This window comes from Crinia signifera, chromosome 5, assembly GCF_055691185.1.
Source record: "Crinia signifera chromosome 5, ASM5569118v1, whole genome shotgun sequence".
Classification (NCBI taxonomy): domain Eukaryota; kingdom Metazoa; phylum Chordata; class Amphibia; order Anura; family Myobatrachidae; genus Crinia; species Crinia signifera.
In genome coordinates, this window is record NC_139221.1 from 210,256,152 (window position 1) to 210,279,095 (window position 22,944).

General features: G+C 42.7%; 1 protein-coding gene across 1 annotated transcript in view; it reads right to left on the reverse strand.

Moving 5' to 3' along the window:
- EEPD1 (endonuclease/exonuclease/phosphatase family domain containing 1) overlaps positions 1-22,944 on the reverse strand; it is a 122,369-nt gene that overhangs the window by 47,389 nt on the left and 52,036 nt on the right. The window contains exon 2 of the mRNA XM_083188494.1: positions 2,342-2,393. Within this exon, the coding sequence (XP_083044620.1) occupies positions 2,342-2,393 (52 nt within the window). The remainder of the gene's footprint in view (positions 1-2,341; positions 2,394-22,944) is intronic.

Genomic DNA, 22,944 nt, shown 5'->3' on the forward strand with positions numbered 1-22,944 from the left:
TGATGTTTTTGTGGGGATAATGGGTCAGGTGGCCCGTTGAGTACCACTACTGAGAGCCCCTAAGGGTATCGGGGTATCAACAGATCCCTTTGTACCATAAGCCCAAAAAGGGCTTATGTCTCTCAGCAGGTGTAACCTTAAACGGGGCTTGGTTACAGTCTGGGTGCGTGCTGGGGATAAGCAGGGAGCGGCGTCCCGCTGGCCTGCTTCTTACCCTGTCAGCGTTGCGGGGTGTGCGGTAGTTCAACGTGCACAAGCACTTGGATTCTTTTTGGCATCATGTGTAAGCGGCAAGTATAATAGGGTCCACTATTTTGTTGCATAATGTGTAAAAGTGGTATATGGTGTGGTACACTACACTAAAGGACACGCCCCCTTTGGAATGGCCACGCCCCCTTTAAAAAAATGCGTGCCGAAGGTGCGCACACAACTCCATCCTTCACTTTTTCACTCCACAGTGGGCCTGTGGACTTAAAATGTCAGGGCCTATTTCTAATCCCATTCCTTCCCTCTCTCTCTGCTCTCCTCCTCTCTATCTCGCTTCACTCTCTGAGAATGCACACTGGCACTACTAACACAGGGGGGTGTGGGTGCAGCAATGTGGATAGCTTTGCCGCACAAGAGAGGGGGGGGGGGGGACTCCTTTGTAACCATGAGGGGAGGGTCTGTTAAAAAAAAAAAGGCAGAAGAGCTGAAGGAAAGGGAGTCACGTGTGATCTTAGCCCCTATGCCCCGTGTTTAGAATCAAGGGAGGGTGGAAAGATCAGTGGGCATGGCCTCAATCAGATGGTGACTGACATGCTGCAGTAACAGGAAATAAAATTGTTCCTGTCTACAGCAGCTCCTGGTTGCCACCCCTATTCCCACACTGTTCATACCAGGACAGCCACGTTGATTTGTCCATCCATGTAATAATCCGGCAGCAGGGCCTCCTGGGCAGCACTGTGCATAGCAGGTGGAATGCAACCACGTCCCTGCGTCATTACGTGATCGCGTTGTGATGTCATTATGCAATTACTTCAAACATCGGTGATGGGGCAGTGCATCATCCCCTATGCACAGTGCGTGCAGGAGGCATTGCTGCCGAATTCTTATATGAATGGACGAACCAGCCCATGCAGCAATTGGCCCTTCTGGCATTTGCCAGAAGTGCCAGATGGCCAGTCCGGCCCTGCTGTGAGGGCATGCCAAGAGATCTGGGAGATACTGACATACCCTCAGTCCCTCTCTCCACACACAGCATTCAGCATTACTCTTAACCCCAAAAACTTAAGGTCCATACACACTGGGCATTTTGCCCAGCTTGTATGGTGAAAGATGATGGGATGCTCTGGAAAGCCGTCCACTCCGCCGCTCATCTGCTGGTAATACCGTACACACTGGGTGGCTTTCATGCTGACCAGTAAACTAAGCTGCTTTTAGCTAAAAGTCACCCAGTGTATATGGGCCTTTAGTGCAGTAATTGCTGCAAACAGTGGCTCTACAAAACCTTAAAGTGTGTTGCACACTTATGTAAACATCAAGGAATTTCAAACGTAAGAAATATTTTGAAATGTAAAATAATGTACTATCACGCTTAAAAAAAATTACGTTTGTGTTTTAAAATAAAACTATAAAAAACTGTAAACGAGAATAATATTTCAGTGCAGGATTTGTTATTCAGTAAAATTCCCATATGCCACAGCTGTATAATATTAGATTTGTCATCAGTAATCAGGAAGCATTATGATTTGGCTAATGCTGCAAATTCCATTTTTGATACATTCCCTACTTTATGTTGCTGCAGACGTTATTTCCAGTATTCTGATGTTTTTTCTACAAATCTGAGTTCTAATTCCAAAACTATTTCCCCTAAACACAATCACTGTAGATACCTAAAATATACAAAGGAGCATGCTGGAACATAAGCAGTTGCAGCCAATAACAGCACTTAATAGTAAGAAACCTGATGTGCAGCTGGGTCAGATGTGACTGACATAATTGATGAGCTGCGTGACAGACAATGCCAACCTAGAGGAAGGCAGCACAAATGAGGTTTTCACCTCACCACTGAGGTGTTTCACCTCAATGTTTCACCTCAACATTCCATTCCTCAACTCTCCCCTCACTGTGGTCACACCAGCAGCTCCCTGCGGAAGAGAGCATGGCAATGTAATAAACTATAGTGGGGTAGTACATGTTAAGGGCCAACCGACAAAGGTGAGATCTCTGATCTCTGCTGCCTCTTTTGAGATTGACAATGAGTCTCACCTTGCCTTGTGGGTGAAATAGGCATGCTTCAAGCCTATGTTTAAATACCAGGTGAACAGTTGTTGCAAAATGAAATATAAAAAGAAGTTACCTTTTCCAGTGCATCTTTATCTGACAGCTCCTGAACAGCTACGAGCTTGATGCTGAAGATAAAAGGAAACGTATGTAAGTAACAGCTAAGACACAGTGACTAGGAATACTTTAGCTACAATGGAGATTATTCGCCTCTGAGATTATCTGACCCCAAAAAGAGAAAAGTCCTTTATCCTTTAAGTGTCTTCCACAGAGCACTCTTCGCATCCCAGCATGCCACACTACAAAGGCTAACAGAGCACAATCTGACATGAAAACCTCTTGTTACAGCACCTAATCTACACTATACTCAATAGAAGCGATTAATCACTGTAACAAGATTTTTCTCTATGCAAAAACCTGCTATTGAGCACGACAGTTATGCTACTCAGCTATTAACTATCACTAGGAAGCAACCAGGATGCAAAAGAGCCACATACTTTGGTGGACTACCCCAAAATTCGGGACCAACAGCATCAGGCTAGGCAAGTATGCCTTACTTGCACTTGCCAATACATCACAGGTATTTGGATTCCTACCTTAAAGTGTAGCTAGCAGCTAAATCATTAAACCATGTATCAGGAAAACCTTAGTTCTGCAAAAAAAAATCTAGTACATTCGGCTTTTAAGTCCAAAAAAAGGCAAAGTATAGGTGAACATATTTCCACTACTATTAGGCCATTATTCAGATCTGATCGCAGTACAAATTTGTTCCCAAAATGGGCAAAACCATGTGCACTGCAGGTGGGGCAGATGTAACATGTGCAGAGAGAGTTAAATTTAGGTGGGGTGTGTTGAAACTGAAATCTAAATTTTAGTGTAAAAATATTGCAGCCAGTATTTACCCTGCACAGAAACAAAATAACTCACACACATCTAACTCTCTCTATACATGTTACATCTGCCCCACCTGCAGTGAACATGGTTTTGCCCATTTTGAGAACAAATTTGTACTGCGATCAGATCTGAATAAGGGCCTTAATCTGAATGTTTCAGCTATCCAAATGATGGGAAAATAAGCATTATGATTTAGAGATCTGAGGTGGATGAAATAAAATGGAGAAACAGGGATAAATGAGGGCCCTATTACAGTGGAAAAAAAGGAAAGCTTAGCTTATGATGTTTCCATGTGGGTGTTATAGGGCTGAGATAGTTAAGTACTATTATACTATTATCTGAGCATTTCTAGCCAGCACTATTTACAAGTAATATACTGTGTATAAAATAACAAAACACACCCGGATGGAGAGTGCTATAAGCAGGAGTGGGCCTAAAAATTCTGTTGCTAGTGTAAAGGCCCCCATACAGTAGTGCGATTAGGCCTGTTTTTATCCAATCGAAAGATCGGACCGAGAAATCAGATGAAAAGTGGCCAAATCGCAGGTGTTTGACATCTGATCTGATGTGCATTCCAAGCGCTGCTTCATCCCCCACCCCTGGTGACTCTCTGCCGCTCCGCCCCAGCATAATGTCAGTGACCCGGAAAAATTGCTGGAGTGATCGAGAGAGCAAAATGAAGGGTCGCTCCGGGACTGAACCGTTTCAAAGTCCCAATGCGACCCTGCATTTTGCAATGTGAAAGCGGTATAAATAATTTGCAAGTAAAGGGATAGAGTCCTTTGAGCGAATTAGGTTAAGTAAGTAAAATGGCACATACAGTAAATCTAACAAATGAGGTTAGCAGAGCAATTATTCCACTGAAACTAAATTTATGTGTGTAAGAAACTTGCCACTGTTGGTGCCTACACATGGGGCGACTGTGCTGAGCATTCTGAGCAACGTAGATGCTCAGAACGAGAGGCTGGGGGCATGGAAACGAGGCTTGAAACCATCTAAACACGCAGCATGCAGGCAACTAAACATACGGGACTGGTGATTGATTCAAGTCCTGCTCTGACCTCACACAGGAAGTCAGAGCGGCGGGGTGAACCCAGAAGTAAATGGGTACATTCCTTTATAAAGGGTATAGGGACAGCAGTGCGGTATTCTACTGGTTCTGAGGAAGCCACTGAAAGCTAACACAGGCAGGGAAAGGCATCAACCGAAATCAACCACTGCACCATCTTGCCTTGTACTATCTCCTTGTTCAACAGCACAGACAGCCATCGTTGACACTCAGCCACTCTGGAAAAAGCTGCGTTTATACTGGATAAGCACCAGTAGCTTAGAGAGGCGGCTAAGTGAGCGAGTACTTTTTACAATGTCTCACCATACAGTAAGTTAACTCCCTACTGTTTTTCTATTAGTGTGTACACACGGGGCGATATGTCTTCCAATGTTGCCGATATAGTGAACATCGGAAGCCATATCGCATGCAGATCGCATGCTTTTTTAGGGCTTGCGAGCCCGATGTGCTGCTGATGCGCGCTCCCATGTGAGTGCAAGTCGGTGGTCAGATAGAGAGGGCAGGCAAGACTATATAGTGCAGATCTGCACTATATAATCTAAATTGTGCTACTGCATGCATGCCATGTGATGCGAGTCCCAATACGATCTGATCACATCTGGACTCGCATAGCAAGGCATATCTACCCATGTGTACACACCATAAGGTATTTTGTATTTATTTATTGTCACTGGCCAGTCAAAACTTAAATATATATAAATAAAATTGCTGAGATAAATTTGCCTAGCGCAGTTTTGATATTTTTTTTTTCAGTCAGGTCGCTTAGAAAAAGGGCTTAAATCATAGGGTTCTGTGCTGTATGGCTTAACCCCTTCAGATCCAACGTCTAGTCAGGCTCAACATCCCTAGCGCTAGTAGCAGATCCAATGGTGACCACTTTAAAATAAAAACATTAGCATTGTTCAAGATTCAATGTAGACCATTACAGTTAATTTAAACATTTAAACCAGACTGTTTGAATTGCAAAAACTAATTTGGACTGCAAGGGGTAAAAATGCTGCTACAAGCATCAGGCTTTCACGTTATGTTTTGTTTAATATTTATCGGCCTCAATTTACAATCCAATAGAAGCCAGTAAAAACTGAGCTATTTCTAGCACAGTGTGTATGGGGCTCACAAGCAGCTTACAGGGGGTCAAGCTGAGGACACAGGGGTGCCGGATGATGGCCTGACAGTTGGGATCCCGACAGTCAGTATACCAACATCGGAGTCCCAACCATTTAAAAACCGGACAGTTGGGATCCCAACTGACAGGGGCTATTCTCCCTCGTGGCCCGAAAGGGGCTTCTTTGCGCTCGTCTGCTGGAGTACCAGCAAAAATATATGACATAAGTTCAGAGTTGGACAGGCCCATAGGGGCACAGAGGAAATCGCTGTTGGGTCGTAATGCCCTAACGCCTGACCCACTAAACCCTTAAAGGCAGTAGACAAAATAATACTACTTTCAGACCGCAAATGCCGTGTCGCACATGGGATTAGGACACGGGTCCCATCCCCAGAGCAACACGGCAATGCGGTCTGAAAGTTCTGACACCGACACGGCATATTGCCGAGTCAGTGACGTCACATGGGGCAGTGCTGGGCGGCGGCGCGTCATCGGGGGCTCGGGAGGAGGCAGTACTTGGAGCTGACAGTGCTGCCTCCTCCATACTGTGAACGGGACACGGGTCGGTCGACCCAGGCACCCGTTCACACTGCACTTGACACGGGTCATAGCCGTGTTCAACCCTGGTCATTACCAGGGTTGAACACCCGTGTTGCTCGACCCGTGGTGGCCTTTTTAGACCGCACCGTGACCCGTGTTTAGGCCCCGCGAACACGGCAATAAGCCGTGTTCGGAGTGCGGTCTGAAAGCGGTATAATAGGCTTGCAGATAATTTTATTAACTATTGATGAATACAAAAAAAAATTCCCCAGAAAGTGCTAGTAGTTGAACAACCCTGACAACATACAAGTATAAGTAACATGGTAATGTGACATAACACCTTAAATGGTGTACTGACATGAAGCAGGTGACAAGTGTACATAACATATACACAATGTACTGTATGATTTGTACACAAAGATGGGCAGGTCCATATTTACATAATAAAACTAATTTGCACAAACTAATTATATATCTGTGCTACAGTAGGTGCAGTTTCCAGCACCTGCTCAGCATTTAATACACTCAGCATACTCAGATTACATTAAGGGCACTTTACCAACTGAGGCTATAATACAGTATAAAAACATCAGTTATGTGAGTAGATTCCATCCCAATGACATGGCTTTTACCATAAATAATTATGTAATACTTAATGTCTTTATTGCATATTTCCTTTCTTTCTTTTACTGTGAGCTGACACATGAGCAGGGAATGCATATCCTCTTGTCATTCCAGTAGATGAATATATTACAGGCTTCTATATTAAGCCCCTGAAGGATCTTCCTGTCCGTTACATTGCCCAATCTTCTTTCCTGGCAGTCTGTACATTTGGGAAACCTGTCTCCTGAAGTGAGAGGGCATTGTCACATCATTTGTTATATAAATAAGAAATCTGATGTAGGCTACACACCAGAACGACCATGATCTTGGGCCGATCGTGAAACGATTTCCTGAAATGTTACGATGGTCACACGAATGCGCATGTTCAAACCCTGGGAGCGAATTGTTCGATAGGCTGTGTGTATATACACAGCCTAGCGAACAGGTCTGAATCAGGCCCAGAGTTGGATTACAATATTGTCCCGAAGCATGGCGAGCTAAGCGAGCCATGCAAGGGGACGCGGTACAAATATACGGTGTCCATGTCGACATACCATTACATAGACACCAAAAAAATCAAGAAAAAATGCTGACCTTTTGACGGTCGACCTTGCCAATGTTGACCATAAGCTTCTGTCAACCTTTTGGCAGTGTCAAACTAAGGTATGTTGATATTTTTCCAGTGTCGACCTAACACTGTTGACCATTAGTTGTCGACCTAGTGATTGGCAACCTAGACATTGTCTATCATCTATACTGTAACCAAGGCAACCAGTGCAGGACAATCACCTTACACTGACTCCTAGGTGAGTTCTCGTTATATAAGTGCTAAACGGCAGAGTTCCGCTCACAGACAGGTTAGTTGGGCAGACAAACAGCTGAGAGCTATATCTACCAGCTAAATGATAAAATCGGTGGCACAAACTATAAATACCTGCCAAGATGTGCGCAACACATATCATGGACTGTGACGCTTACCAATCAGAACACACCTCCGCAGTGTTCAATGCGTTCTCTTTCTGACACAATTAGAGGCAGACTTATTTACATAACAAGTGATTCTGATTAATGACAAACATTAAAAAAAGTTACTGTATTTGCTGGCGTATAAGACTACTTTTTTCCCCTGAAAAACATGCCTCCAAGTGGGAGGGTCGTCTTATACGCCGGGCGCACTTACATAACAAACTCTATATTTTGAGTGGAAATGTTGGGGAGTCATCTTATACGCCGGAAAATACGGTAGATATGGGGGATATCCTATTCCAATTACAGCCCAATTTTACCATGCAGTAAATGACCCATTATCAAGCAACAACATATAGCATCCGGGATAAGTTCCCTTACATATGTGTTATTGGATGAAAAACAGGTCTCTGGCGGCTGGACATCAGATCCCCAGCGGATCCCCGATAACGCAGGCTTTACAGGGCTATCAATGTATGATCTGCTTTTGTTTGATTATCTTTATGATAAATTCCTGCCTATGATTCACTAGTCGCCTCAAAACCTATATAATTTCAGGGCTCTTGGAGATGTGGTCACTCTCATGTGCATTATCCTAATAATATATAAGTTTTTTTGTTGAAGAAACAGGAAAGAGATAACATCAAGGCTACATGCTTACCCACTTTTTCTAATGCTGCGTTCTCATTGCTGCCCCTGCAAAATCCCGGGTTTTTCTTGCTGGATTTTTGGCGGGGGACAGAGCTTCTCAGCTCAACAGACTCCCTTCATACTGCACCTCAGACCTGGGAATTTCCTGTGTCTGCCCCTTCCACACTGCTTTCCATGGTCTGCCTTACAACAAGTGTGTGGAATTTGATTGGGTGTTGGGAAATTTGTACAAATTGCTGTGATTGGCTGTTTAAAACCAGCTTTTATTGGCTGGCTGTCACATATCACATGATTACATCCCCCAATGAACTAGCTTTTTTGCATTTTGTGAGAAAAACCCGGGTCTGTGCTGTTCACACTGCCATACACTCGTGTATTACCCAGGAAAAACCCTGCAAAAAACCTGTGTCTAATTCCCAGGGCATAACATCTGGGAATTTCACACTGAGACAGGACACAGGAAATTACTGCTTGCAGCCATAAAGGGGGGGGGGGGGCTGTATGCACTTCAGTCTCAGGCCCAGAGAGAAAGGGGGATGTAGAGGGTGAGTAGTGTGGGCAGTTTTGCAAACACCGGAGGTCTTACCAGGTATTCCAGGTGGTCAAGATAGGGAAGGGGGCCCTGCCCCTGAATTGCAGGCTCATGTGACCTTGTGTTTGTTGGGAAGTGTTTTCCACATTTTCAGGGACCAGTATTTCTCAACCTGCTGATGTTTTGACTAGAATATGATATGTGTCTGGAACTGAACACAGGACAAAACAATATCCACGCAATGCTCTACACAAACCTCCCTGGCTGTAACACATTTGTTAGCTGTTACATGTTTCCACTTCTTGTACACTTTGATAATGCCATGAACAACATACAGTACTACTCTATTAGTAACATGTTTTGTAATACGTGTGAGATAACCACGTTTGAAAATAACCAAATCAAGAACACAAAATACTGTCATCTCCCTACATAAATGTACAACTGAGAGCTCCCTCTGATAAATACATCTAGAGACACCATGCGGTTTAGTTACTAATATGGGAGTTCCATTAAAGATGGCATGTTGCTATGGGCAACCAATCAGATTATATGATCTTCAGAAGGTGCTAAATAAATAAGAAGTAGAATCTGATTGGTTGCTATGGGGAACATCCCATCTTCAGTAGTAGAACTCCCATCTTAGTAAATTACCCCCCATGATTCACCTCCTCTCTAGTCCAAGGACATTGCAATGGAGTGGCAGTAAAAGGTTCAAGGCAGCATTTGAACCATTTATGCTTCATAAATATTATTATTATATAATTTTGTAGCATCTAAGCTTCATACCACTGGCTTATTATACCATTTACTAGTGTTTTCTAATACTAATAAAACACAGCAAATGGATATAACGGTAGAATAATTGCTCCTGCATCACTGCACCCGCTGCAACCTTTAACTGCATCTTCTGCGTTTTTGTTATATACAGATGAGCTTATTGCAGTTATATGTGCTGTGGAGGCCAAAAGTGCAAGTAACATACAACCATATCCTAGTGATTCACATCATCATACTACATGGTGCAATTCCCCTAAATCTGTGACATCATGACAACATGCTTCCTAGGGGGTGGGGCCACTGGCTCTGGGAAACAGAGCTCTGCCTGGAGCACCATAAGGACTGGGCAGCTGCACAAGCTGAATGGCCCCCGGACGCTTTGGACAGCAGAGCTACTGGCTGCAGAGTGCCATTCCATGTACCCAGAATGCCACATGCAGGTACTGTGAGAGAGCGAAGGCCACTCCCAGGGCCATGAACTCTTGCACAACCCTAGTTATGGCCCTGAGTCCAGGAGAGCTGACAGAACCTCAAGACTCTCACATACATTCAGGTAACATTGCTATGTATGGCTAATAACCAAATGTAAAATGTGCTTGGATTTGCCACTGTTTGTATTTTTCACTTGCATTTGTTTCTAGAGTTAAGACAAAGATACCACAATGCTAGTGGCTACCTAACCTAACTGTAAAGACCAATCATCACTTTCCTATGTACGCATTGTAGAATGAAATGTGCAGGCCAGGCTTTCTGGATTACAAGTAGTATAACATTTGGGGGCTTTGAATGTTTTCATTTAATTGAAAAAGTCCTTGCCATATAGAGTGTGTCTAGCCAATTAATGTTTCATAGACAATTAACTAATGCCATCTCAGTTAGCCAGTTTGTTAGATTGGTATCTACAGGATGAGCTATGTGGAAACTAAAGTATTATCCCAAGTGCTGTATTAGTGTAATGCACACTCCAGGTGACCTGTGCAGATAATGCCTTGGGCAATAGGTGCCAGTGGCTGGTTCACCAACACAGAAAGGCCTCACTAACTGATGTAAGAACACTTTGTAGATTATATATAATTGTGCTCAATGAAGTTAGTGATTGGATATTGCCACCATAAATGTCTCTCAGTAAAATATCAGTAATATAGTGCTCAAAGTAGTTGAACTGGACGATAATCATGGTCAAGACAGAAGCTTGGGGTCTCGAAAAACAGGTAGTCGGGGCAGAAACAGTAACTCTGTTTTTTTATATGTTCCAGTATTAGTGAATACAGGAAAAGCAATCTCTCTTTACAGCACACAGAAGGTTGATCAACAAACTAGGCATTGGGGAGAAACGGGACTTATGGTGCCCATACACTTGTGAGATCTCAGGTACAATTGTGCGAGTTTGATAAATCGCACTGACAAACTGCATGGATCTCATGCCAATCGTATGTGTCACCCGACGCGATGCACGGGGTCGTTTGTCGAATCTCACATCTCAAGATATTACAGTATGTGCTGCACATAACATCTATCGAATCGCATGTTATTTTTTTTAACACATGCCATTTAGCGCAATGCGATGTGCGATCTGATAGTTTATTTAGCCCAGCCGTCGGTCCATCACCTGATTTCAGGTTGCAAGGGCATTCGATTTATCGCATTATTGTGTCTACATCAAATGGCCAAAAAACACTTGAAATCAATTTATTGAGAGCTTCACAAAGTGATAAAATGAAGAGTGATAAAAAAACAACAACCAACATCATCATCAACTTGCACCCACTCATACTTGCCAACTTTTAGATGCAGATGACCACTAAGGGTGTGTCATTAGGCACCGCACCAAGCAGCAAACTGTGGGTCAGTTGAGGAGGCGGAGCTATGATGATGCAAATTATGTTTATATTGGCCCCGCCTCCTCCCTTCTGACCTGTGATTCCCAGTATTATCTCCCTATACTCTCCAGTTCACAAGGAGATCTATCAGACCTTCCTGCAGTATAGGTAAGTATGATCTATGTATATAAGAGATATATAATTCAAAGCAGGGTGCATCTCAAAATGATGCATTTGCATACATAAACCATTGGCCCACTGCTCTAACCATTGCCATGGCATACAACTCAGAATATTTTCTTGATGATCAATAAAAACATTTTTTTTGTCATTCAACTGTTATGTACATTCCAACAATTATTGTTTTGTTTGATAATGTAACTTCTGCAAAACAAACTTCCCTGACAACACAATTGATGTCAATAAATATTTTCACAATGACTCATTCTTACATCAGTCAGAGCAACACAAAAATCTTTGACGTAAATAGTCCAGTAAATAAACCATATATTTAACATGAAGTAAAATGCATGAAAAAAAAATCAATAGACTATTTATACAGTATGATACTTTCACCAGTCAGAAATATCACAGGATATTTCCCACAACAAATATAATGGGAAATGCATAATCCAACCCCATTCAGCCAGGCATTAAAAAGTGCCTTAATCCATTCTATCCAGTTATACATTCCAACCACACAACACAATACTTTGCATGAAGGCTAAACCCTAAACCAACGTGAGAATGGACATAACTTACAGTAACTGGTCTTATTTAACCAAAAAAAAGAGAAAAAAGAAACTCGGGTGGGGTGCACGCTAGACTCCCTCAAAATAGTATGCCTTACTGCAAAAACATAATAAGTTAATTGATTAATTGTCTATAGTCCCACACATTGTTGCCGACGGGGGGGGGGGGGGGGGGGGGGAATAAAGGGAAAAAGGGAAAGACAGGGCAAAGAAATATAGATATTTCCGTATGTATGCCTTAGTTGCGAATATTTATCAATAACCTGCTGGGTTAGGTATAGATATTCAGGCTCATGGTGATCAGAAAAATTCTGAGAGAGATGTGACCTTCATATTTCCTTACACTCGGTCGTGTACCAGTGTTGGTTTCTTTCACTTATCGATTAGTGTTAAGGATTTAATCATGGGTCACCATAATGTCTCCGCTGTTTTTATTCTTATTTTCTTTAAAAAGGTTGGGATTTCTATGTCCACAGAACTTCTGCTGCCCACTCGTCTTGCTTAATGTATAGGACGAGGGGTGAGAGAGCCCTGTGCCCATATAGGGTCCCAGAGGGATAGTATAGAAGGATCATCCCTTTAGACAGATCTCCTGGGTGTCCCCCTGTTGCTTGGTGGCATTGCAGGGTAGGCAGTCCAGGTATATCTGCCCTGACCCTCCTTGAATATAGGTAAAGGGATAGTATCAAATTTAGTGTAGATTGAAATACAAGTATTGGAACCTCTGTGGTACACTGTACTTCTGCTGCTCACTCGTCTTACTTATTTGCATAGAACGAGGAGTGAGAGAGTCCTGTGTCCATTTATGGTTCCAGAATGATAGAAGAGAAAGGTGGCCCCTAAGACGGGAAATCGGGGTGCCCCCCTGTTACTTTTGCATTGCAGGGTAGGCAAACCCGATACATCCGACATGGACTCGCCTTATAAATACAGGTCCATTAGGGGTGCAGTATTCATAGGGGGTGGATTTATGCAGTTTAAGAGTTTTTATCCTGAGAAAGTGTGTTTGATTATTGCACATTTACTCATGCGGTCATATATTGCAAATATATGGTTCTCAGTATTTTAACTGCAATTATCAATACAATTGGCTGTATCTCCTATACATCTGTATTAATGAAATACCACTCATTGTCTTAACAAACAGTTTTGCGTGTGATAAGGGGACAGAAATTCCCACACATTAATTTCCAAACATGGCTACACACACTGACTCTGTTGCCAAATGTCTGTTATACAATGTTGCCTCTCACAGTGAGTGTTTAGCAGCAGAATTTGCTACTTTTGACCAACACTTTACCAGAGAATTGCTATTGTTGTACAATGTTGCCTCTCACAGTTCGGTGCAGGAATACAGATTTTATAAAGTAGCTATATATTCTTTTTTAGTCAAACAAATGCTGTAATTGGCCCTTACTCCAATAGTGACCACTGTCCGTCACATAAAAAACACATACAGGGTGATTGACCCACATGTGAAACAAGTGATTAACAATGAGCAAGTCTCCAAAGGCCAGTTTTGACTCCCCTCATATATGACATAATCAATATAATAAACACGTGTCTACACTAGTGCGAGTCCCCAATCTTTTTATTTTTTCCAGTAACTGGTCTTATAAAGAATACTTAGAATATGCTACAACTCTAAACAGAAATAAAGAAGTTAATGATATATATATATATATATATATATATATATATATATATATATATATGTCTAGTGTCTGTTTGTGTGTCTCCAAAACACTGCCATCTGTTGGCAATGAGTTAAACTACATCTCTTTCTCCCTCACTCATGCACAAACACAGAGGCAATCACAAGGTAGCAGACTAGCTTTTGAGCAGGCTTACTAGTTTGTAAATATGTGGATATTTGCTCTTTCTATTTACTTCAGTAAGTAGTAATGGTCACTTGACTAACTTCAAATTTGTTTATAGTCTAACTTATAAAAAAATTATCCAAGATCTTATAAATAAATCAAAATAATACACACCAATCTGGTGTGTTAATAGTGTTACAAACTTTAGCATATACAACTGACCATTCAATACCACACAATGGGTCAGATTCAGTAAAGCAAAAAAGCAAGTAATGTCCTATGCAAAAGAAGCAAATACATTGATATTGTTCCCCTGCAGGGTGAATACTGACTGCTTTTGCATGTACTCACACATAGCTGCTTTATTTTTACACTGCAATTTATATTTCAGATTGAACACACCCCATGCAATCTAGCTTTCTCCGCACATGTTACATCTGCCCCACCTGCAGTACAACATGTTTCACCCAAGTGTAGGCATTGTAAAGTGAGGGGTGAGCTTACAATGATGAAATCCCCTCCTGTGCGACTTGGGAGGGTGCAGCAATTCGGCAGGTAAGTGCCAGGTTATACTGCTAGTCATTTGAAATTAAAAGTACAATTCTGGCAATGTACTGTGTATGTGTTCCTTTGGCAATCAGGAGTTGCTGTAGGAGGGTCATGCCCATTTTACCAGTCCCTGGACCCACAATTTCTGATGCCAGCCCTACACAGGTGAATGCAGGGTAAATCAATCCATCACTGGACTGCACCATGTTTAGGTCTCCTTATCGAGGTGGCTACCAATTCTATATACTGTATAATGGATTTGTTGTGTATTTGAATGCATAAATCTAATAACATACCATGCTTTGGAATGTAGAATGAATCACTGAAATAATTTTGTTAGAAATAAATTCTGAATGTTATCACGTGTCTCAGCTATGGGAGCATACATTGCCACACATTCATTTGTATAATAACATCATAAATACCAGTACTTTACTGACATTGTGGGGAGTCATCACACATAGCACAACATAAACACGCTGAGAACTATGGGGGTGAACGCTTCATAGCTTGTTACTCTAAATTATTGTCTATGGCTTCTTACGAAACCCCACATTAGGCCAAGAGATAGTGAATTCATAAATGAGTGGTGCCTAGATGTGTTCTGAACATCTAGATGTGTTTAGAACATTATACGTCATAGCACAAGATGTAGAGCATTACAGACTAGGTTTGACAAATGTGTAAGGCATGATGTACAGCAGTTTGTTTATATTATATTCTGTCATAACAAGAACATAAAACATATATATGTATATAGATTATGACTTAATAAATGATATATCATCAAACAAGCTGACATTTTGTATTTATGGCAAATGTTAACTATGTAAAGCAAAGTGTATTTGCATTACGCCTGCCCCATTTCTATGTCTACCCATTACTCTGTACTGTATTGTAATGTACATTTACACCGTTTTCACTAAAAATATTATTTGCTTATCTACAGTATCTATCTATCTATCTATCTATCTATCTATCTATCTATCTATCTATCTATCTATCTATCTATCTATCTATGTCTTACACCAGTGGTCTCCAACCTTTTTTGGTATGTGAGCTACTCGTGGCAAAATAAACCACCCGAAGAGCTACTAACATTTAAAAAAAAAAAAAATCTGCCTAATAACCAAATAATGCCCTTTACACATTATGACAAACACTTTAATGCCCCTGGCACATTACTCATGCCACAAGCTGCACTGTGTTGGGCGCGCCGTAGGCGTGCGCCAAAAAATGGGTGTAGCCACATGGGAAATGGGTGTGTGATATACATATGCCCCCAATAGTGCTGTTCCAGATATACATATGCCCAAATAGTACCAGATACACATATGTCCCCAATAGTGCCAGATACACATATGCTCCTATGTGCCAGATATGCCCCCACTGTGCCAAAAACAGATATGCCCCCCACTGTGCCAGGTATGTCCCCCACTGTGCCAGAAACAGATATGCCCCCCACTGTGCCAGGTATGTCCCCCACTGTGCCAGCAGCAGCAGAACTCACTGTTGTTGTTCCTTCTTCTGCCGGGGATAGGAGAGTCCGGTGCTTGGCTGGCTCCTCCGTCCTCCATTGCTTGCTGCAGTGCTGCCGCTTCCCTACCCTGTGACTGGTGATGTGAGGGTGGTGTTATAGAGGGGTTGACGTGAGGATGGTGTTGTAGAGGGGTTGACGTGAGGATGGTGTTATAGAGAGGGTGATGTGAGGATGGTGTTATAGAGGGGGTGATGTGAGGAAGGTGTTATAGAGGGGTTGAGAGGAGGATGGTGTTATAGAGAGGGTGATAGGAGGATGGTGTTATAGAGAGGGTGATAGGAGGATGGTGTTATAGAGAGGGTGATAGGAGGATGGTGTTATAGAGAGAGGAGGATGGTGTTATAGAGAGGGTGATGTGAGGATGGTGTTATAGAGAGGGTGATGTGATGTGAGGATGGTGTTATAGAGAGGGTGATAGGAGGATGGTGTTATAGAGAGGGTGATAGGAGGATGGTGTTATAGAGAGGGTGATAGGAGGATGGTGTTATAGAGAGGGTGATGTGATGTGAGGATGGTGTTATAGAGAGGGTGATAGGAGGATGGTGTTATAGAGAGGGTGATGTGAGGATGGTGTTATAGAGAGGGTGATAGGAGGATGGTGTTATAGAGAGGGTGATGTGATGTGAGGATGGTGTTATAGAGAGGGTGATAGGAGGATGGTGTTATAGAGAGGGTGATAGGAGGATGGTGTTATAGAGAGGGTGATAGGAGGATGGTGTTATAGAGAGGGTGATGTGATGTGAGGATGGTGTTATAGAGAGGGTGATAGGAGGATGGTGTTATAGAGAGGGTGATGTGATGTGAGGATGGTGTTATAGAGAGGGTGATAGGAGGATACTGTGGTATGATAACATGGCACACAAGTGACGTGTGTGCAGTAGGGCGGCGTTATACAGGGGTACAGGATGAGATAGTGGTGCCCGGCTGGCTCGGTCTCGCAGTACTGGCTGCTGCTACTCGAGCCGCACCGTGGGTCAGCGCATTGGAGGCAGAGCCGTGACCGCAGCAGTAGCAGCTCTTGTAGATTAGCAGCAGCAGACAGTGAGACGCTGCTGGCATAGGCCGGGGTTCCAGAACCGACTGCGCGGTGGCCGGGCTGCAGGAGCACAGAGGGGGATGTGGTTCACGGAGGACTAGGTCCCGGTTGCTGGCTTGCTGCAGTGCTCAGTGCCGCTTCCGTTCCCTGTGACTGGGCCGTTCGTCAGTAAATCAAAGCTCGCGGGCCGGCTCCTGATTGGCTGCCGGCCCGCGAGCTCTGATTGGCTGATGGCAGCCCAGTCACAGGGCTACACACTGAGGGGAAGGAGAGACGCGCAATGCGCTCTCCTACCCTAGCGGCGGCGGTGGATTACACGGGAGGGAGTTAGAAAAGGTGGCGAACGGGCAGGCGGGCGGCAGTGGTCGAGCCACCCAATTCGCTTCCGCGAGCTACCGGTAGCTCGCGAGCGATGGGTTAGCGACCACTGTCTTACACTAACTTATCCCAACTACTCAATGCACACAGGCCTTTATTTAAATTTGTTTGGAAAATTGGCAAAACCATGTGCACTACTGCAAGTGGGGCAGATGTAACATGTATAGAGAGATGTATACAAAGTAGGTGTGTAGTAGTACTTTGTATACATTCCACTAACCAGATGGTGACCTTATTGACAAGGGAAAGGCAGCCGGGATAGGAGCGCAGAACCGAAACCGAAACCCTTCAAATCCAACAATCATGTATAGAGAGAGTTAGATTTGTGTGGGTGTGGGTTGTTTTGTTTTCGTGCAGGATAAATACTGGCTGCATTATTTTTACACTGCAATTAAGATTTCAGTTTCAACACACCCCACCCAAATGTAACTCTCTCTAACATGTTGCATCTGCCCCACCTGCAGTGCACATGGTTTTGCCCATTTTCCAAACAAATTTGTACTGCAATCAGATCTAAATACGGGCCACAGTGTGGAAGCCTGGACGCACAATAGAGACAGGACAGTTAGGGATCGGCTGCCGGAGAAAGTATGGGAGCAGGAGAGAGATAGACAAGCGTTGTTGGGGATTGAGCAACAGGGGATGGAATGGAGTAGAGGGAACAGCAGAGAGGGAGGGGCCAGCCACAGTGGGGGAGAGGCCAATCAGGGGTAAAACTACTATGGTTTGGCCTATGCTGGGCCTGTTATACAGGCTTTAAAATATTTACTATAGTGCCCACAGTAGAGCTTGGGCTCTGGGGAAATGTCTACATGTAGCACCCAATTTCTGACCCAATTAAACTGTGGGGGAAGTGGAGAGAGTGTGCATGTGGGGAGGTGATGCAGGGGCAAATTAGTACAATTGTTTACTGTGTGGTAATGATTGTTTACAGGAAATTATTAACAATATAAAGAAAACAAAGCACATTTTATGGTTCCTTTTGTATGGAATCGGTACATCTGTCAGAATGAACTTAGGTCTACAGTCATTAGGTCGACCCCACTAGGTCGACTGGCAGGAAGGTCGAACTGATTTAAGGTCGACATGGGCCAAGGTCGACATGACTTAAGGTCGAATTTGCATAAAGGTCGACATGAGGAAGGTCGACTGGTCATAAGGTCGACGTGGGTTTTTCAATGGTTTTTTTTATCCGAATGTCGACACAGTCGACATGGACACAGTTGGCAATGAGAATCGGACCCTCGCATCGCTCGCAATGCTTCGGGCACGGTGGCTCGCTTCGCTCGCCACAGCTTTAATAACCTCCTCCACGCCCTAGTGGATGGTAGGGCATGAAATACCGCCTGTCGGCACATGTCGGCTCAAAAAACTGTGAAAAACCCCATGTCCACCTTATGACCAGTCGACCTTCCTCATGTCGACCTTTATGCAAATTCGACCTTAAGTCATGTCGACCTTGGCCCATGTCGACATTAAGTCAGGTCGACCTTCCTGCCAGTCGACCTAGTGGGGTCGACCTAATGACTGTAGACCTAAGTTCATTCTAATAGATGACCGCTTCCCTTTTGTATGGGGCTGATTTTGGGCAATAAAACCTGCATTGCAATCTGCGCATGCAAAGGGTGGGTTCCACAGTGCAAAATAGCGAATACGATTAAAGGTAAATCCGGGGGTGGCTGGCGTTTAAGAAAATAAGGAAGTCTCACCCCTGTTTTCCAGGCCAAGGACTACACCGCAATGCGCAATTTCTTAGGGCTTGCAAGCCACCTTGCAACAGGCAGCCGACCGCTCCAATCACATCGCAGTTTGATGCAATTGCAAATGCAGGCAAGGTGGTATGCAATGCTTAAGAAATTGCATTTGAGCTTTGAGCAGTGATCCATTCTGAAACGGGCCCTTTATTTGCTGACATTTAAATATAAATGTGTGATTAATACAATGATCATATAGATCATTATATTTTTTCAAATTGTCAACATGCAATGGAATTTATGTGAGCAGTAGTGCCCAGCAAGATGCCCATTGGCAGTAATTCCAAATAAGATATTCATAAGTTAAAAAATAATGGCCAGTAATGTGCCTAATAGCATGGTTAACATCCATATAAGTATCAATAATGTCCAATAAAATGGAGATATATAATGCACTTTTTCTTTTCCAAGCATTAAGAATGACTGAATTCATGTGAGTTTTTTTACACAGCCAGCTTATACCCCTTTCAGAAATACGGCAAAATTCTGGGATTTTTCACATGCACGCGCACAATCCCAGGACTAAAGTATGTCTGAAAGGCTCTACCTGGGATTTTAGTCCTCTAAAATCCCGGGTCCTGCGCACCTGCAATGGACCCGGGATTTTTAAAAATCGGGTCTAAAATCCCGGGTAGTATGTCTAAAAGGGGTATTAGAAATACAGCCCATTTCTCCACTGTGGTAGCAGGGGTTAGATATCAAGATATCGATAGGGCGCTTTTGGGAGTGAGCGGTTTAACCTAAGCAGCAGCAATTTATCAGGGGTGTCAAACCCTTAAACAGAAATGCAAAACAAGGAAAGAAGGTGGTATGCTATATTAACTATGGATGGTAGTTAAAAATATATAAACATTTTATAAACATATATAAAAAAAGATAAACATAGCATGCTTGAGTAATTAAAAATAAAACATAATAATAGGAAGGCACATATTAAGAGTGTAGTAGTCACCCGTGACCTCTGATCCTGAATTGTATGCAATGAATGGAATCCAAAGTGGGGATATTTTTGGGGGTGCAAAAGTCTGTTGGTACCAACGGGATGCAAATGCCTCCAATGAGTGTCGAGGTGGCGTTCCTCCGGTGAGATGGCAGAGGCTGTATGGTTGCAGCAAGCTGAATATGCCGGTCTCCCTTTATACCTGGGGTCCTCAAACTATTTTGCTATGGGACCCCATTAGACAATAAAAATAATTACAGGACCCCAGCAAGTTACTGCAGAAGGTAACAGCACATACACGGCAGCATTGTGGTGGCACAAAATGATGGGAGGTGTCTAAAATAACAGACAGTTCAACAGATGTTTCAGACTCCTTGAATCACTGAATGAGATTACAAAAGTCATCAGCCTAATGGTCAGCAACATGGAGTCGCGACCCCATGCTGAGAAGGTCGGGACCCACTTTGGGGTCAGTAGCCACAGTTTGAGAACTGCTGCTTTATACCAATGAATGAGGGCAGGTTCCTGGTGCACAGTCACGGTGGTGCTATGGATTCAATGGACTCTGTAGCAGAAGACAACGGTGTCTGGGTGACTGGGTAGTATGTAGAATGGCACATGTCCACCTGACGCGTTTCGCTGCATAGCAAACAGCTTTTTCAGGGTGTGTGTTCATGGCCCAGTTTATGGGTTTATATATCTATAGTAATCGGGGAGGTGAATTCATCTGTCCTCAATTAGCATGTACATCATTAACTTTCACATTATTCAAAACTAAGAAGTAAACATTTCATAAGAGTGTAGGAGGCAGACCTACTAATTTCTAAATATTTGTTGGTAAAAATGAGTATTTAATACCTAGTAAACTATACAAAAAGGTTTTATTTTGCCTGGAGGCCGGTTCTGGATATTTAATATTTATAAACACCCCCCCCCCCCCCCCCTCCTGAGAAGGTCGGGATCCACTTTGGGGTGCTGAGAAGGTCGGGACCCACTTTGGGGTCAGGACCCACAGTTTGAGAACCGCTGCTTTATACCATAGCGGTGCTATGGAATCAATTGGACTCTGAAGCAGAAGATAACGGTGTCTCCCCCCCTCTTTCTATTAAGAGAAATATAGTCGTTTTGTAATACACTGTAATGGAATTTGTTTAAATGTTTCATCATACAGTACATAAACCCCAATATACAGCTCTAAATAATTTTTTTATTAGTTTTATAAATGTCATGATTACATGTATTCCTTGTGACACAGGTCTGAGCTTTCTGTTTTAGTTCCGAACCAGCGCCAAATTTCTGAGGTTCACCTCTGCGAGGAAGACTTGCAAAAATACACGGACAAATACAGAGGCATCTGAGCCACCCAACAGGGTAATTATCTCACCCCAAGCTGGGTATTACACTGGAACTTATTCTAATACTGGCAACACTTACAGTATATCCCTTACCAACAAGAACTCAGTTTTTAACACCTAAGGCCAGATGCACTAAGCTTCAAAAGTGATAAAATGGAGAGTCACAGTCAGCCAATCAGCTTCTACCTGCCATGTCGCAGACTGTGTTGGTTGGTTGTTTATCACTCTCCTTTTTATCACTTTTGAAGCTTAGTGCATCTGGCCCTAAACTTGCAAATGGGTGTGTTTTTTATAATACCCCAGGAATACCACATATTTTTAACAGTGTTTGGGCCAGATGCACTAAGCTTCAGAAGTGATAAAATGGAGAGTGATAAATAGCCAAGCAATCAGCTCCTACATGCTATGTTACAGGCTGGGTTTGAAAAATGTCAGGCAGGAGCTGATTGGCTGGCTGTTTATCACTCTCCCTCTTATCGCTTTTGAAGTTTACTACATCTCGCCCTTTATCTGTTGCCAATTTGAGCTCAGGTTGATGTTTGGTAATATCCATATTTTGTTTTTTTGCTCACCCATTTCTCTTTTGCTATGTAAATATAACAAATTAAATTACTACTGGTTTCTTTATGCATGTAGGGCATTAATGAGAGCCTGATACTATGGCGTATAAGAGGTCACTGTCGTTCACAAAATAGATTTTGGAATCATTAATCTGTCATCCTGTTGATCTCAGCTTTTTTTTGCCAGTGCTATTTAAGTTCATATTAATACTTTAGGTGAGGATTTTGAATACTAGGATTAACATTAATCTGCAGAGATCAGGATTGAATTGTAGGTGTTTGGAGGCAATATAAGGATGATAGGAGAAATGCTCTGGATAAACTGGTGGATAACTGGGAATATAAACAACAAAATTACTACTTTGTAAAAACTACTACTGGTGTAAAAAAATAAGACAAATGAGGAAGAATATTTTTTTAAGAAACATCTAAAGATATATAACAGTGTTCCAAATTAAAATGAATGGATTACCTCATCAATGTATACTATACATTTCCAAAGTACAGTTTCTAGAAGTGTAGATGTTGCCCACAGCAACCAATCCAATTTTTACTAATCTTCTAGAGAATCTAGTGTCTGATTGTGTGTCTCTGAAACACTGCCATCTGTTGGCATCGAGTTAAACTACATTTCTTTCTCTCACACATGCACAAACACAGAGGCAATCACAAGGTAGCAGACTAGCTTTCAAAGTATTTGCTTTGAGTGGGCTTACTAGTAATAGATATAGGGCAGTATTCAATGTTTTATGGCGCTTTTGTGCTATTTTCGTGCTGTACGGCGATTTTTTTGACTAAAACGGTAAATCACCCTATTCAATGACCAGATGGCAAATACATTTCAAGGTTTTTATCGCCATGATTCACCGAGTAGCAATCGCTATCTTTTTATGGTGAAGTGGAATGTGAACTTTTAAAATAAAGTGTTTTGTTTTTTACATTTGGTGTCAAAAAATCAGGAATTGTATTCTGAGGAGGGGCATGCTATTTTTATTCATGTGCTGTAAGCACATGAATATATATTTAATTTAAAAT